The following is a 16,780-nucleotide window of genomic DNA, read 5'->3' as shown; positions in this document are numbered from 1 at the left end:
CAACCGCAGCAGCAGCCCCCAAGAGAGATAGCTACGGAGAGATAGACGGGGGGTGAAAACAGAGATAGAGAGAGAGCGCGAGAGAGGGGGGAGGATACGGTTCCATCGGGGAGAGGAGAAGACGGGAACCGCTTCCTCGAGGAGATGAGGATGTTCCGATGCATCGTGCGGGGGCTCGTAATTTTACCGTAAGCTTGGGCAAATTAGCTCTGGGCATACGTTGCCCGGCCCGGCGCGCCCTTCCTTCCCTCCCTCGGCGAAATGGGTCTGCGTGCTTTCCCCGTGTCGCGACGCTCCTAACGCCTCTGGAAATTCTCGAGATGATAAAAAGGGGGAAGGGTAAGGAGGTGGAGAGAGAGAGAGAGAGAGAGGTGGAAATTCGGAAAAGCTCGGCGAGGGGGTGGTTCGCTAGGAGGCTCCGCCCGCAAGCTTGCGACACGCCCCCTCGACACGCCCCTCGAATATCGTTAAGCCCTCTCCGGTGCATCCCCCCCTCCCCCTCGCCGGCCCCTCACCCCTCACCTAAACCCCTTCCCGTTTCATCCTTACCAGCCGCGGACGAGCTTTCAACTTTATCACCGCTTTGCACACAGATTGCTGCATCCAGGCTGATGCTGATGCTGCTGTTGCTGCTGTTGCACCGTCTAACCGCCCCCACCTTGAACCAAACCATTATACAACCCTGGACCGACGAACCCTTGCCTGTGCCTGTAGCTTTTCGTGTAACTCGCCTTCGCTGGGTCTTTGTTTTATAAATGCAGAATGCGTTTATCCGCCGGAGAGCATAAGCTGGTTCGTTGAATTGTTTCAACTATTCTGCAGGGTGATTCGAAATTTTCCGGGTATGTTATGCATATTGATAATCGATAATATGTTGTATAAAGGGGAGGAAATTTTACTTTTTAGGAAAAGGTTCAATTGCTACTCGCACTCAACCACGTACAGTGATGCCGTGGACTTGATTTTTGGTCGAATCATTTTTATGCTATTGTAGTGAATTTCTCGTCTGTAAATTCATTGGTTTAGCCACTAAAGATATTTGATGTATTTTTACAAATATTCGTTTTCAAAACTTGTAACTTAGGTGAACCGTTGAAGTGAAGCTACAGAATTTGCACTGCAAACATTTTCTTAATATAGATAGTTGAATTGTTTATACATTTGTTATTTTAATTTTTTTTTTTGCCAAATCAGTAATTCGCCACTGAAAATTTGTTTAATAAATTTGTGATATTGAAAGCAAGGTACTCAATTCTGAACAGTTGGAATCATAATGATTCAAAAAATCAAATAGGAATCGCGCGAGCAAAGACGACAAAAATATTTCCGACACACGAAAGATTCTTTGTTTGTAACAAAAATGTGTGAATACTTCATAAAAAAAATTGTATTTTATGTTACGATCGATCGAATTTTTTTTTTTTTACGTACTGTAGGCGCTGAATAGATGATTGTGTGGTAATGTTCGGACGTATCACCTAATTGGTGTCGTGATAACATTTTCGTTGTAACAACGCTATATGATGACATAGAGATACAACGAACCCATTCGGGAAACTGTTAGTGCCTATTCGTTACTGCTAAGGTTAGAAAGCGTTTCTGTAATCTTCATACAGTAAGTACCTTGCAAAGTTCGGAACTATCTTTTCCTGAGATTCCTTCCTAAGTACACGTGATGTGGCTCTTTAATTAAGGAGATTTAGCCCCGCAAACTAAAAGAGACTTCGCTAAATTTCTATTCGTTTATTTTAACAGTAAGGTTTGTTAAATTATCGCAGTGGAAACAAATAGTATTGCACAATTGGGCATTGCAGCGAGTTTGCAACAAAGTTCAATTTGCTTCTAAATTTAGGTATACAATAAATCAAAACTGTAGCTCCAATTCAACGTTAACGAATGTTGTTCAAAGTCAAACGAAATTTTTTTTTTTTTGAAAATCTTTCGAAAAGTAGCAAACAATATGGGAAATCGTTCGAAAATCATGAGAATTTCTTTTCGGTATTTACGTTTCGAATGTTTTAAAACCATGTGAATTATATTGAAATGCGATGTTCTGGAAATCGTCAAATATCATTGACAGATGTTAGTAATCGAACGACAGCTTTTCGAATATTTTTTTATCCATTGATCGTAAATCCAAATTTTGGAAACAATAATATGATATCTTAAAAAAACCCTGGAAGCTTTTGAGTATAATTGTAGAAATGCATGAATCAATCCTTTTTCTTAAGGAAGCGAAAAGTAGGCGAGCTGTTATCTCTGAACGGGGTCGATTTCCAAATTATAAATTCGGTTCGATTCTTGGTTGTGTTTCAAATTCAAGATACGATTTATCTGCGTTCACTGAGCCCCTGATTCATGATACACTCAGAGCCCTCGCATTTATATACAATTTATATATAATAGCGAATACGCGGGCTTGATTAATTGTAATTTGCAAAATGGTCTATTCGTTAATACTTGAGTGCCTAATAATTTACTCTGTCACGTATATCCGTAGCTATTGGTCTTATCTTGGCTACTAAACATCGTGATTTCCGTAACTTAAATTATCTAAACCCAAAATATTCCAAAAACTTGTGTGATCAACGTGCATCCAGATATTTAATTATATAATTATCAGGTCCCAATCGACATTTTTATGATTTTGCCAGTGGCTAGAATCATGGATTCTCATGCCGGTTCGACGAGGTGCATTTGGTTACAAGGAAAAAAAATTTCATTTGTTACAGTGAATGCTAGAAAATTTCACCATAATTAGTCACTATTTCAAATATTGTTGGAATTTAGCGATTATTGAAAAACTGATTAACGACCATAAATAATTTTTTTCTTATAAAAAAAAAATATAGATATGCAATATAAGTGGCTATAATCAAAAAGAATAACGTCACATACTGAATTTTCTGATTACAACTACCAAACTCATTTCCATTACGTACGTACTAAAGACAATGTTTTTCGGTTATTGTAGAAAGTAACAATAATGAATAATTGTAAAGTAACTTTAACTCGAAATTTTTCTCCCTGTGGTGTGAAAAATTATACCTTCTGCTGGTATGAAAATATTGATATTCGTGTGAACAAATATCGTTCAATTTTCGCAAGGATTAACTGTTTCGTCGCATGTTTTTCCTTTAAATTTTCGGTTCATTTTAAAACTGATTCACTTACATTGAGGAGAGTTTTTGGCGGGAAATCCTGTTGAACTTGCAGAATGCAGCCTCTGATAAACTCGGAGACAAAGATGAGGTCGAGCTTTAATCCTGTCACGTGCGAAATCCATTGTCTAGCCTCGCATAGACACGCGTTGAAGGAATTTTACGTACCTATCCATGCGTGAAGGTGGGTGAAGAAGTCTTGAGATATTGGATTTCCCGAGCGTGAAACACTGTTGTAGTCTCCCTGACGGAGACGAGGGGAAAAACGGAGAGACTATATTTACAGAAATTGTCGACATCCATCGACTCTCATCTCCATTGAATAGACAGGAATTATTCTCAGAGTCTTGCAAAGTCTATACTGTACGCAAAATCCTGCAGCAGATGCGAAGAAGAAGGAAAATAAATCGGCAAATTGGATAGAGTGGAAATAAAAAGGAGTCATTTTTGTATAAGCAATAATGTAAGTTTTTATTTTCAAATTATTTAATACTTCGTCAATTATTTGTCTAATCTGGAAATAGTATTTTTTACCTTTAAACAATACCGAGGCAACTGTTCGTAATGATGATTTAGAATTTGATAAATTAATCGCAGAGCGAACGAAACGATCATTTACAAATTTTTATTAATTTCATTCTTCAATTTTTTATTTCTTTGTATTTTTTCGTCCTCAACTTTTCCCGCATCCTCTGCTTCGTTCCTGATTTCATATTTAGCTTTTATTCATCCCGCGTGTTTAACAATTAGTTACGTAACTCGCAAAAATTAGTATCGTATTAAAGCGGGAAGTGTATAAAATATACGCACACACGCCTACATATATATGTGCGAACCTATGTATCATTCTTCCGCAGACGATTAAAATCCCCGGCGACAAATTTCCTCTGTATAATTAACATATCCATCCGTACTGCATTTGTATTACTGATAACTGTAATCGAGCACAGAGATTGCCTGTAGGCAATATTTTCTGTCGGATCATTTAACTCTTTTATTATTATTATATGTTATCTGCGAGAAGAAAAATGTGCGGTTTCCATAACGATGGAGAGAAAATAATTAATTAATGTATTATGCGTAATCAGAAATCAATGAAAATGATTTCAAGCGAATTTAAATTAAGAGGTGACACTTTTTTGTTTAAGCTACGAACGTATCGAGTTGATTTATTGTATAGAAGCTCATCAGTCAGAAGGATTTCATGTTTCGAAATATTTGGGAATGGTAATTGCTCGAAATTATCTGGAATTTCAATCTTTCGGAATAGCTTTTTCAGAGATTATCCCGTCTCTTAGTAATCGTCCTCTTTCGCAACAGTCGATGGAATTTGTTATACGCTTTAAAATCGCTTAAAATTTTTTTCAATCAACTGTGCATCTATTTCGTAACCCCATAAAATTTATCAAAATTATTTGAAATTTTCGCAATCTTAAGATATCAATAAGAATCCCGTAAAATATTTTCAAAAGGCGTGAATATTCTAAAATCCCGTGACGTAATTGAATCATATACGTGAAATCGATCGAAAGCATGAAAGTATAAGATACCGAGAAATTGCTGAAATCACTTGATATTTTTTCAAAGCTCGTGCAATCTTTCAAAAAAAAAAATATCTTGATATTTCTTGAAATCACCTGACTTTGTACAAATTCACGGACACGGATTTCCATTTTTCTCATTAGTGGATCCAATGTTTACACTTACTTGTTGATCACCATCAATATCGGTGCAATGTTGTAGATAATAGTACGGTAATGTCTGGCAATAAAATAGTCCAAAAGTATAGATTTTTGATTAACCATTCTGGTTCATACTTTCACAGTTGCAAATTTGAAACCTTTGTTCACTCACTTATTTGTTATTACGTATTAAGGATGTATGAAGCGTACAGTAAAGTTGAAGAGCTGTTAAGTCACAATTTATTGTGACGTAAGGAAGGCTTAAAAGTGCTACCAAAGTCGAACGACTTGAACTCATTTCAAACAATATTATGTTAACATAGAAAAAAATTACGCAAAGATCGATGACTTTGAAGAGATCCAATTCCTTCACGATCAAAATGAGCCTTAGTTCGTTTAAATCGTTCATACTACGCGATTTTTTCATTTCCGAAATGATTTAACATTGGGATCTCTTCACATCCATCAACAATTATGCTAGCGTAGCCGAAACGTATGGTTTAAAACATTGATTTTGCTTCTTCAAGGAAATATCGTTCCAACAAAATCCAACCCAAGGAACATCTTCAGCTGTACTTTCGAACCTTCGCTATTTGAGTGTACATCCTTGAGCGATCATTGGACCAAGAGATCCATGCTAACATCCGCATGAGGTCTACATACATGTATAAAAACATTTTAAATTTCCATGCACGGTTTTCCGCAAACCGTGAACCCAAGACGCCCTCCCCCCCCCCCCCCCCTCACCCGAAACCAGCCGAAACGGATGAGACACGGAGGTGCGTTTAGCAAGAGGCAGTGCCAATCCACCCCCGCTGTCAGTGGTCATCGTCTCTCTCTCTTCGGCGTCGCGGCGGCGGCGTCGCAGAGGACGCGTGCCTTGTCCCAAGACACACCCCTCGGAGGCCGGGAACCTCAGGGGTTGACTCGGACGCGGTTCTACGTTCCGTTCCCGGGAAACTGACGCGGGGATGCGAAGCGCGCGACGATCCGCAACGGCTAGTCGGCGGGGAGGATCGGGGAGGATCGAGGGCGCCGCGACGCTTTCGATCAGCGCACAGTCACAGTCGCGCGCGAGGCGCCGTCGCACACGAACGCTATTCGGGAGCTCGCACGCTCGCTTCGAACACGCTTCCAAAGCCAGCGGCAGCTTTGATAGACGACGCAGTTAAGAAAAGGAACCGACGACTCCGAGAACGCCGGTTCAAAATCTGATAGCCTGCATTCGGTTCGCGGTGCAAACGCGAGATCGTAATTCGAATCGTTGGAAAGAGAGAGAGAGAGAGAGAGCGAGAGGGGGGCGGGGAGGGCGGGGAGAAAAACACTCCGAAGAGGATCGGGGATGAAATATTGGAGGGAATCGGATCGTAGTTTTTTAGTACCTGCAACACTTTTGTTAAACCAACCGATTTAGACTGTGGATCGAGATTTATGTAGGTTTGAAATATCGTGACTGGTTATACGTACGTGCAGGTATTTTCGGGATATTGAACTATCAAAAAGGAAAAAGTGTGTTTCTATGACGTGTGACGGTACCTTTGAAATTTCTTCTGTATTCGGAGGATCGATTGGTAAACTTTATCAAATACTGTATTAATATGTTGACGCGTTGAGAAGGCAACGTTGTTCCATTGTTAGATTTGTTACGTGAACTTAACCGCAAGACGAACCAGCCGCATTGTAATCGTAATTGAAATAACGGCGAAGAGTAATCGCAATTCGGTTGTGTTTCGCTGTAGACTTGTGCGAGGGGGAAAGGCAGCGGGCTTTGAATCGCCCGCCGAGCCGTATACCCATCCCCCCTCGGTGTTTTGGCGCCAAGTTTAAATCCCCGTATAAACGTTTGTAATCGGGCGAGAGCGGGAAAAAACGCGGGCCGGTTCTATAAGCAGAGAGCATTGCAGAGCCGATACGAAACGGGGTGAAAGTGTGTGGTGACATTTGTTTTCTCTCGTTTTTTCCAACCGCCGACAAACATGCCTGCGACGTCGGGACTGGATTTTTGGGACATCTAAAATAATTAGGGGAATGGATTTTCAGAGCGCTATGGAGACCTTCGCCGAGGCATGGGTGGCCGCTAATACGAAACCTGATCAAGTTCAGGTAAGATTTTAAGGCAACGCCTCCGTCTTATCTTTTCTCAACGCACGATCGCTGTGCAGATTACGAGCGGAGTGTAATGATATTTATAATTGAACCTATCCAGAACGCGTATTTAATCACTGTCAGCTAAATTTTTCGAACAGATCACGCAGCGATATCGTTCTTTTTCATTTTACAAAGTTTTTAAACCAGGCTATTTCAATAACTCAACTCGAGATTGGAACGCTGAAACGGCAGTGAAATTTCTCGCCGTCACTGCGATCCACTTGTTAAACGAACGACGACTCAATCCTCGTACAGCGATAAGAAATCGGGTCTACCTACTCCAGTTTCGTCAGCCGTAAGGAGATTCGCCTGGGCCATCTAACAAACTCCTTCGTCAGACCTCCGACCGTTATATCGCTAAAAACTGTTACTCAAGATGTCGCGAAGACGAAATTTTTACACTCCACTTCGAATTACTATCTCGCTGCACGCTTCCGAAATTGCTTGCACGCGTGACGTGTTTTTATTGACTTTGAATCGTACGAAATATGTAGTAATCAATGTATACGCAGGATTTTTAATCGAAATTGAAATATTTACTCGAAATCTGTTGAAATGAGCGGGAAAATATTAATTAGTACAATTTTGAAGTAGTTGAGCTTACGAAACGTGTCAGTATGTTCTGCTGTATTGCGATTCCTGAAAAACTGCATTGTTATTTATTAAAAATCACAGTGTCTCTCACGCAATTTGACTCGCCCACGCGTTAAAAGGAATGAAACATTTCCGATCAATGTTGCGAATGTTGAATTAAATCCACGTGTTGCGACTCATTGATTGTCACTCAGTCGTCAACATTATGGGTTAAAACAAATATTAATTGATGTCAAGATCTGAGAAATATTTGAAAAAATTACTATTTTCATCTCAAAGATTACTTTTTACACGCAGAAATTTTTTTACTTGATTTACACTGTACGGTATTGAACCAGAGTTGTTGTTTACCATAAATAACAGAAAAATAGTGCGATATTGGGTATGAAAAAAAATGAGATTGAGATCAGAAAGTTTAGTAAATGTTACTATATCCTTATCAATCACAATTGCACGTAATACATTTTCTTTTAAAACTCTCAACTGTATAAAATCTATGTTCATATCTCAATCCAGCGATACAATATTGTAAACTAAACAAAATAGATTGAACGTTGCACTAAGCAGAAAATATAGTGCTCACTCCGTGAGTTTTGTCAAATGAAATGTCACTTCCTTGAACTGAAAACTGAGCGTGAGATTTTAGCCAATTATAAAATGCGAGGTCCTTCCTAATTCTCTAAAGCTTTTCCGTTAATTTTCCAGAAATTTTCAATCTCACTCCTATCGAGTGCCTCGTCTTTGACTCGAATAAAATTTTTAAACTTCGAATCACAACCACGCTAGGTAAATAATTACTTGTACACGATCCTCGTGCAACTCCCTGCAGTCTCTCGCTTCGATAAAAGGGATTCGAGGCCTCGAACGCCGGCCCGAATCAAACTCGAAGATTATTTTATCCCGAGGGCGGTGAACGGAGGCTAAAAGCAGCGGCTAAAAAACTCTTCCATGATACAAATGCGCGGCTCGACGAGATAGAGGCGGATAATCCTCGGCTCAACGGCTCGGGTTTAGGCTTTCGGGTACCAGCGACGGGCGAGGGTGTCACGGCCCCGTGGACACGCTACGGATGTGCCTGCCCCAGCCTTCTTCCTGTCTTCTCTTCCCGGGCTCCGAAGCCATCCCGTATCCCAACGGCGCGCCGCGTTTTACACACACCGGGCAACGACGCCGGGTCCTTCGTTTTTTATCCGAGGGGCAATTCGAAGGAGCTTCGATTACCGAAATATTCTTTCAAGCAACGACGAATCCATGCTTTCGACGCGTTAACGTTCCGCTGATTCGTATCTTGCGGTTTGTTTTCGCCGATTTTCAACTCCTCAAGTTATTGTACCCAACATCGATTTTCAATGATCTTTCACCGTTTTGCGGGATTTTTTGTCATTCTATTCTATACGAAATCAACTTGAGCAGAGTCGATGATATCCGAAGATTTTAATCTCCCGTCTTGCTAGTAAATCGCCTAGAATACTCGGAGATCATTCGAAATCAGTGGAAATCACTCGGGATCGATATTAACGAATTGGAATTGTTCGTTAGATTTTCGAGTCAATGGCCTCTCATTTTTTTCCTTCTTTTCTTTATCACACTTTTTCTTCACCCTGTAGCTGTTTCATTTTTATAATCTTTTCGAAACGAATAAGTAGGTACAATGATTGTAGTTGTACGATTCTGCGAAAATTTTATCACCAGGATTTAAAAAAATCTTTTCGCAAAGTAGAACCAACTTTTTCCTGTGCAGCGATGTTGGAGGTTTTTACTGTTACACTTTTAACTTTGTCAATTCCGTGTTGAATGTTGTCTGAAGTTTAAAAATCTTGAACACCGAAATCCGATAATAATTTTAAAAGTATATGATTTTTCTCTGAATTCTCGTTTTTACTGGTTTTCAAAATCGTAGAGTTGCAAGTGTAGCATGTATATTTGTATTCTTTGTAAAACAAGATCCCAAGTTGTTTTATTTGTTAAAAAATTTCCTTCGTTACAAGGAAAAAACTCGCAAAGTTTTGTTGAAACGTCCGTTCTCGTTTCTGTTACTACTTCACCGCAATATTTTTGCATCTTGATAATTCGCGATTTCTGTTCAAGGCCTTAGGCCACTCTAGAGGCCGGAAAAAATAGGCTTTTTGAGGATTTTTTTTCAGAAATATTACAAAATAAATCGAGATTACAGAAGTGGGTATTTATTATACATATCACTGACTGTATACAATAATTTTTTTGAAGCGATTAATTGCAAAATGGTGGTTGCGCAGCGTTTTTGCGATGACGTCTTCGGTTTTCCCGGGTTCACGGCCGGAGGAACAGCTCCTGTAATTTTTAAATTATGAAAAGCCAATAAATTTTTTTCGATTATATATAATAACCGCTATAGAAGTACGTAGGATTTTTTCGATATATTGATTTTTGGCCAAATGGCGCACTTCTAAAGTGGAAAGTGAAAAATTTACCTAAAAAATCGTCAGATAATTGTTAATAACAAATGAACTATAAAATATGAAAAAAAAATCCTACGTACTTCCACAGACAATGTATTTTTTAAGATATATTCGAAGTTTCAAGTGAGTCGGTTAAAAATTATCGGAGTTATGTTTCCGGCCAACTTGAAAAATGCGGTTTTAAGATAAACGCGTTTGAAGTTTTGAATAGTAGAAAATCATGAATAATTTTGCCACACCTTTAATCTGCGATGCCTGCACCATACAATTGGCCTTTCAGATTATCGTCTCTTGCTGTTGCCAGATGTCGTTTTGCCTCCTTTCTTCTCACTGTGTACCACTTTGTCACTCATTGTAAAAACAAATCAATAATTACATAGGGAAAAAGAAATGAAAGTTCACAGAAGTATCGAGAAGAACGAGTGTTTGTCGATTAGCGTCCTTTCGATAACGGAGTACTTGGAGATTTTTCCCGGCCATTATCTTTTGAGGACATCATTTTTGAGGTCCTAGGGGACTATTTGAGAAAAAAAAATCGATTTTTCGAAAATTCTATAATGGCCTAAGGCCTTAACCATCGTGTGTTCTATAATGGTGCATTTAATTCAAATAATTTTATCAAATATACCTCCAAACTTATCCTATAATGATAGAGCAATTTGACTCGAATGAAATTCTAAAAAATGCTCCGTTTTTTTTTTTTTGGACGGACGATAATTGGTACAATTCATATATTCTTCAGTAATTTTCACGAAGCTTTCGAAGTTACTTCTACAGCATGTCGAATCCTGGGACAGTCATCGCATAGCGGACGATTAATCTAGAGAGCAACTTTGTCGGTCTTATATATTAATCACAATGCACACGGAATATTCGGTGATTTAAACTCGTCTGGAAGTTAATCATAGTACTAAAATGCTGCAATAAAATTTAAATCATGCAAGAGATTAATTCTCTCAATTTAGAGCTTCGTTTAATGTTCGCAAGTTTACCAATAATTAACCCGTTATCTTGTCATTCGGCTACTGTGCATTTTGTAACACGTGCCTCAAAATGAAACATATTTTGAAAACCAACCCCTGATGTATTATTTCGTCATTCAGGATCGTTTTTAGGCTTGTTATAAAACTGTTCAAAACGCTTTATAGAAAGCTAATCGAACTGCCACGAGACCGGAGGTCGAAAAATTCGGCGTTCGGAAACGTTCTTCCCAATTGTCTCACAATCGGAAATTCCAGGCGCGAAAATATATTGCGGCATTGCCAATTGACATTTAATTTCGTTCATTTCGGTACAGATCTATCGTTCACTGCAGTTTGTTTCCTGGCGGATACAGACTCGCCATAATTCCGTAAGTTACGTTCACAAATTTCGTTAAATCGGACAACTCAACCGTTTATGATTTACAGCTCTGACGAGCTGCGATATCTTAAATTGGCGCTAATATTCGACGATTCTTAGCTCCGTATTTTCTTGTTAATTTCGTGAAATCGACCACGGTCGGGGCTCGAGTTACGACCGCAAAGTTCTGAGGCGGTGACGAAGAACGCTCGGCGAGCAAGCAGGCAGGCAGACACGCATGGTCACGGTATTTGACCACCCTAGTACGGCGGAATGATTGTAATCCGTCTATCCGTTTGCCGAGTGCCGATACATCAAACGTATTTGGGACCCAGTTGTGTTGGCCGGTTCGCGCGTACAAAGCGAGTAGCATCGCCGGCGCCGGCAGCAGCAGCGTTTGTAATTCCGTACGTACGCGCGTGTGGGTATAAAACGGTCGTCTATGGACGAAATCTGATTTATATAACGGTATTATGTACCATGTATCGTTCGGTATCTTTTAATCCGTGGATTATCTTTTCGGGTACCTGAAACCACTCCAAACGTCTCAATTACTGAGATATATCTGATCAACGCTCGTTGGATATACCCGACACGTGTGTGTACGTTACACGTATTATTTATATATACATATGTATATATATGTATATATATATTTATATCTATATGTATACAAGGGTATTCGAATTTGTTATCGAAACGACCGATGAGATTAGCGCCTCTATAGGTACGTAAGCGATAATATCGCTAGATTTTACAGGCGCCCTCCGTGCCGGCATCACCGAAGTTGTATTGACCAATTGCGTTCGAAGGAAAAACGTTGTTTTTTTTTTTCTTTGTTTTTCAAAAATTGTGAAAGTTGTAAATTATACAATCCGAGATAATGAGGATTTCGAACGATTCGCTACACGTTCGATTCTTTGTACGATTATACAAGGCACTTTTTACCCTCGGTCCGTTTTGAATCCGCGGATGGAAAATGTTGAAAAAATTCAGGATGCCAGGGATGAATTGACACCAATAGATCGGATGTAATGAAATTCTATGCGGGGATTCGTCGATAATGATTTTATAAGATTTGAGTTGACCGCCGTATCAAAACCGGAAAAGTGCGGGAGTTTGATAAATGTTGTTTTCCAAAGCTTCGTCGAACTTAATATGTAGTCGTCAAGTTTTCCAGCTGCTGTTGAGTCTGGATAATTGCGTTGTTGTATTTATATTATTAGCATCTTTGTAACAGGTTTCTTCACAGCATCTTTGTAGTTCTCGTTCCTTAAGACTTGGTGTATAAAATGTGAATAATTCATGCTGTTTGTAGAAGATAGAAATTAGAGATCAACTTGATTAAAGCCAAAGTTGTGTTGGTATATTGATTGGATTTGCGGTCGTTAAATTTTGTTTCAATGAAACATTTCTGGATTTAGAAATTTGAGATTACGTTAAAAATCGCACGGTCGCTTTATAACGTCAGTTTATGATCCTGTCTATGTTAAAAAATCTAATTTCATCTCAAAACGCATTGTGCCAAGTTTGCTCCTCGACGATGCTCGTGCTAAATTCATTTCACACTGATGTGTTGTTACGAGTCGTCAGACAGCCTTACAATGTCTCATCACTGTTGTTGCGAGAGGGTTTCGCTTGATGCGACACCTGGAGGCCAACCTCGGAATCTGTTGTAAATGAATTAAATGACAAAAAATTGACGTTTTATTGCATATTATTCAGATCTCAGGCTTTTAATGTTGAATTTATAGTTTATTTACAGGTTTCGTGTTGATTATAAAAAAAAACAAAAAAAAAAAAACGAAATTTATTCATTCCGACGCTTCTTTCCGTCGTCGTCAAAACGCTTCTTCGTCCCGATCGTCGCTGCAACCGCGCAAATGAAAAGGACCTCCAACAAATTGCCGAATGTGATATACATCGCGCTCCTAAGGAACGTCGAAACGGCCCGCCATGCAGTTACATAAGCCGACGGCGGCTGTCCCGTCTTGCCAAGCAGACTTAACGACTTATAGATGGCATAGAACTTTATAAATCAATTGATCAATCGCCTAGCCAGCATCACCATCAGCGACAGCAGCTCGAGATTCTACGCCGAGGTCGAGGTAGTCGCTGGTCCAGGAAATCGGTGAGGAGCTACCATTGGTTTTCGTCAATTGGAACGACGCCTTTGCGGTGACGATCGAATCCTGCAAGCACACGCGCGTTACAGACATTTATTGGAAAGATTGTCAGCCGGTATCGGATTCCCGGTTTAACCTGCAACCGACGTTAAAGTCTAAATTCGACTGAAAAAAATGTACTCAACCAACAAACAGATCAAGTGTTTACCGCGTCTCTTTTTCCATAATTCCAACATTATTTAAACCGCTGTCCCAGCGACATCCGCATTCCCGGTGGTTTTCATTTCCTCATTTTCCTCCCGACAGTAAAAAATTCAATTCTCTCTCTCAGCCGCAACAAATCGGGAGGCATCGATTCGACGTTTCGGCAACCACCGAATCCGGGGTTGGTCGGCTTGCAGCCTGTGTCTTTCTATCCCGGTGGCGGGCTTGTCTCCCGTCGCATGAGAGACCCGCGGGATTTTCCGATGCGAGAGACGGGATAAGCCGGTAACCCCATCCCATCTCCACCTGTTGCCCCGTCTTACTCGAATCTCGTTCCTCGTCGCTCCCGCTGGATTAACCATCTCCCGACTGCTCTCCAGGCTGCCGCCGGTCTCTTCTCCCTCACCGCCTCTCTTCACCCGTGTGCAATGAGTGGGTCTTCAGCGGTCGGACGTGTTTTTTGCCCGTGCATACCTCCGAGCAGCTCCCGAAACAGTAGCTCGCACTCTCCCGTTTGGTACAGTCATGACAAGCGAAAAAATACCACCTTTCGCTGCTCTTCGAGGTACGAAAGATTCGCGGATCGGTCGTATACGTGTTACGACGGAAGCTTGGACATTTTTTCGAAATCGTAGAATCCGACCGCGAAATTTTCATCTTTCATCTATAATTTGCCCCGAAACTTGGGGAATCATGAAATCTCTATTCATTTATTTCGTTTCTCTTACATTTATTATTGCGACACGAAATATCGATACTGTAGACTTAACGGGTCGTATTTAATTACAAACGCCGTATTAACTCAACGTACCTAAACAGAAGTCGAATCACTTGCAAGCAGTCTTCTGTCTTCTATCTTCGTGTTCGTATATTTTAGGTAAACCGATCAGCATCGTCATATAGCCTCCATGATCTTCACTTTGGATCTCGGAACAGGAAATTCTAGTGAAATAGGAATCGTTGCAATAACGACTTGAACATTGTTTGAATCACAAGATAATTTCGAACAAGTAACTACCGAGTGTCGTTTTAGCTGTTGATGTTATATTTTCCGGTTATTACAACGTTGAAGCTGCTTAGTTGACTACATTTTTTCAGACAAATGAGGGCTCGAAGTCGATTTATCGATGCACCAACATCAAATCATCGCAATAGTTGCAAGGAAATATGTAAAAAGAACAATTGTACGTGATAGATTTATTGGTTACAGCGGTAAAATTTTTTAATCCAGAACTATAGAATTTTCGGTGACGGTAATAATTTCATAGTAACGACAACTAAAAATTCACATCGGTGCCTGGTAAATAAAGAGCCTGCAATTTCTACATATTTCACTAAATTCCATGTTCTGTTCTGAAAATGTTCCGGGATCTGTACACTTGTGACAAATTCTACAATCCCAACGCGAATGAATTGAATATTCTCGTCAAAGACGCACGTTGAAAGATAAAGTCTCGCATTTGGAAGCTAAGATATCAATGAAGTTGGAATAATTTGTATCAACTGAGATGAGATTATATAAAGCTGAAACAGTTGCGATGAGAACATGCTTCATGTGTCCACGTGCTTTACTCAGACTTGGTTTGTGGTCCCAATTTCACCTAAATCATCGATATTATTTTGCTGTTTTCAAGTTCTTATCACGAAAAATGTAGAAAGAAATGACGAAACACTTTTCACATATCTGTAAAGCAAAGTAATGAGAAAACGCATAGCAAATTTTACATCGAAATATACGTGAAAATTGAAAGACCGTACGGTATTGATCAATTTTATTTTCAGGATTATTGTTAGGTACGAACCATTTTGTAACCGAAGGTACTATGCGAGATGTAAAAAGTGCAGTCATGGCACATGGCTGGCGAATACTCAATTTCCCAATCATTCCAGACGCGTTATATCCGTCTCGACAACGCATCAAAAAGTGGGCAATTTTCGAAACTTATGCTTTACAGTCTCTTTGTCACGAAGAAAATGGAAAAGTGAGAAAATGACTATCACGAGATCTTTCGCTCACTGCATCGGTGAAAGTTTTGCGTAAATCGGTGTTTTTCAAATAATTTTCAAATCGTTCACGGTTCTTAAATTCGATAGAACCCTTGCACGGAAACGTGATAAGGAAAATCAGCTCGATTAAGGTTTTTGCGTAGCCACTGATGATGTTGCCGTGACAAAGCAATCAACGGGTATTTAAATCCATTTGTGCTGCACGTAAGCGTTATATGCATTTCGCTTTGTCGATACTCCAAAACACCTGTGTAAACCTGACATCTTTTTCAAACCGGATGAAAAATACTGCACGAAGATATGCCGAGTTTCCGTAATTAATACCTTTGCTCGTGACACGTTGAGCGTATGTGTGAATTAGAGAGTACGGAACGAAAGTCGATTCGAGTCTCTCAACGTTGATTATACTGGGATTTCGGTTATCAATGACAAAGATCAGCGTCCGGTTGGAAAAATTCAAATTACATCGGCGATATAAATTTATATCTGAAAAAAAAATATCATGGGTACAGGAGAACTTACCGGAATTAGAATAATACATCCTAAAACGAACATTGATAATATATGTTATAAGAATGACATATTATGTGAAAAATGAAATATTTTCTCGATAAAGATCGTATTCTTTTTTCGATCGACATCGTTTCGGGGATAAGAAAAATCACCAAGGAAATGTAAATGGGGAAAAAACGTCGAAAAAAGTTACATTGAGGTCGATGATTATTAATTGTAATCGTGCAGTGACTAGCCTGACGTAAAACATTAAGTAGGTACGTATTCATTCGGATTTTGGCCAATTGGCGAAAGGTCGTCGGTGTCAAGTGCACTGCTGGTCTCTAAAATCGATAGATGGAAAAAAAGTTGCTTAGATATATACATATACGTATAACACGGCGGATAAAAGTCCTGGTGCGATATTGAAATTGGATCTGGCTCGACGCAAGTTGGCGAGTGCTTCTGTACTTTCTCGTTACAATTACGGCAATGGAATATATTATTCAAAGAATAAAGAGTGACAGCCGCGAATTGAACGGCGAAGGACAAAAATCACATTCTCCTATCATACGCGTTTCCCAATA

The 16,780-nt window shown here is 39.7% G+C and overlaps 1 protein-coding gene across 3 annotated transcripts in view; it reads left to right on the top strand.

The window, feature by feature from the left end:
* Positions 1-16,780, top strand: part of LOC124180046 (homeobox protein dve-1) — a 77,589-nt gene that overhangs the window by 16,257 nt on the left and 44,552 nt on the right. Inside the window, exon 1 of one of the 3 annotated variants that reach the window (XM_046565031.1) lies at positions 5,784-6,946. The exons of the other annotated variants lie outside the window; for them this stretch is intronic. Coding sequence (XP_046420987.1) covers positions 6,872-6,946 — 75 coding nt within the window. The 5' untranslated portion in view covers positions 5,784-6,871. Of the gene's footprint in view, positions 1-5,783; positions 6,947-16,780 lie in introns of those variants that run through there. 3 annotated transcript variants of the gene reach the window in all.

Source organism: Neodiprion fabricii, chromosome 4 (genome assembly GCF_021155785.1).
Source record: "Neodiprion fabricii isolate iyNeoFabr1 chromosome 4, iyNeoFabr1.1, whole genome shotgun sequence".
Lineage (NCBI taxonomy): Eukaryota > Metazoa > Arthropoda > Insecta > Hymenoptera > Diprionidae > Neodiprion > Neodiprion fabricii.
This window is presented reverse-complemented; position numbering and strand designations above follow the sequence as displayed.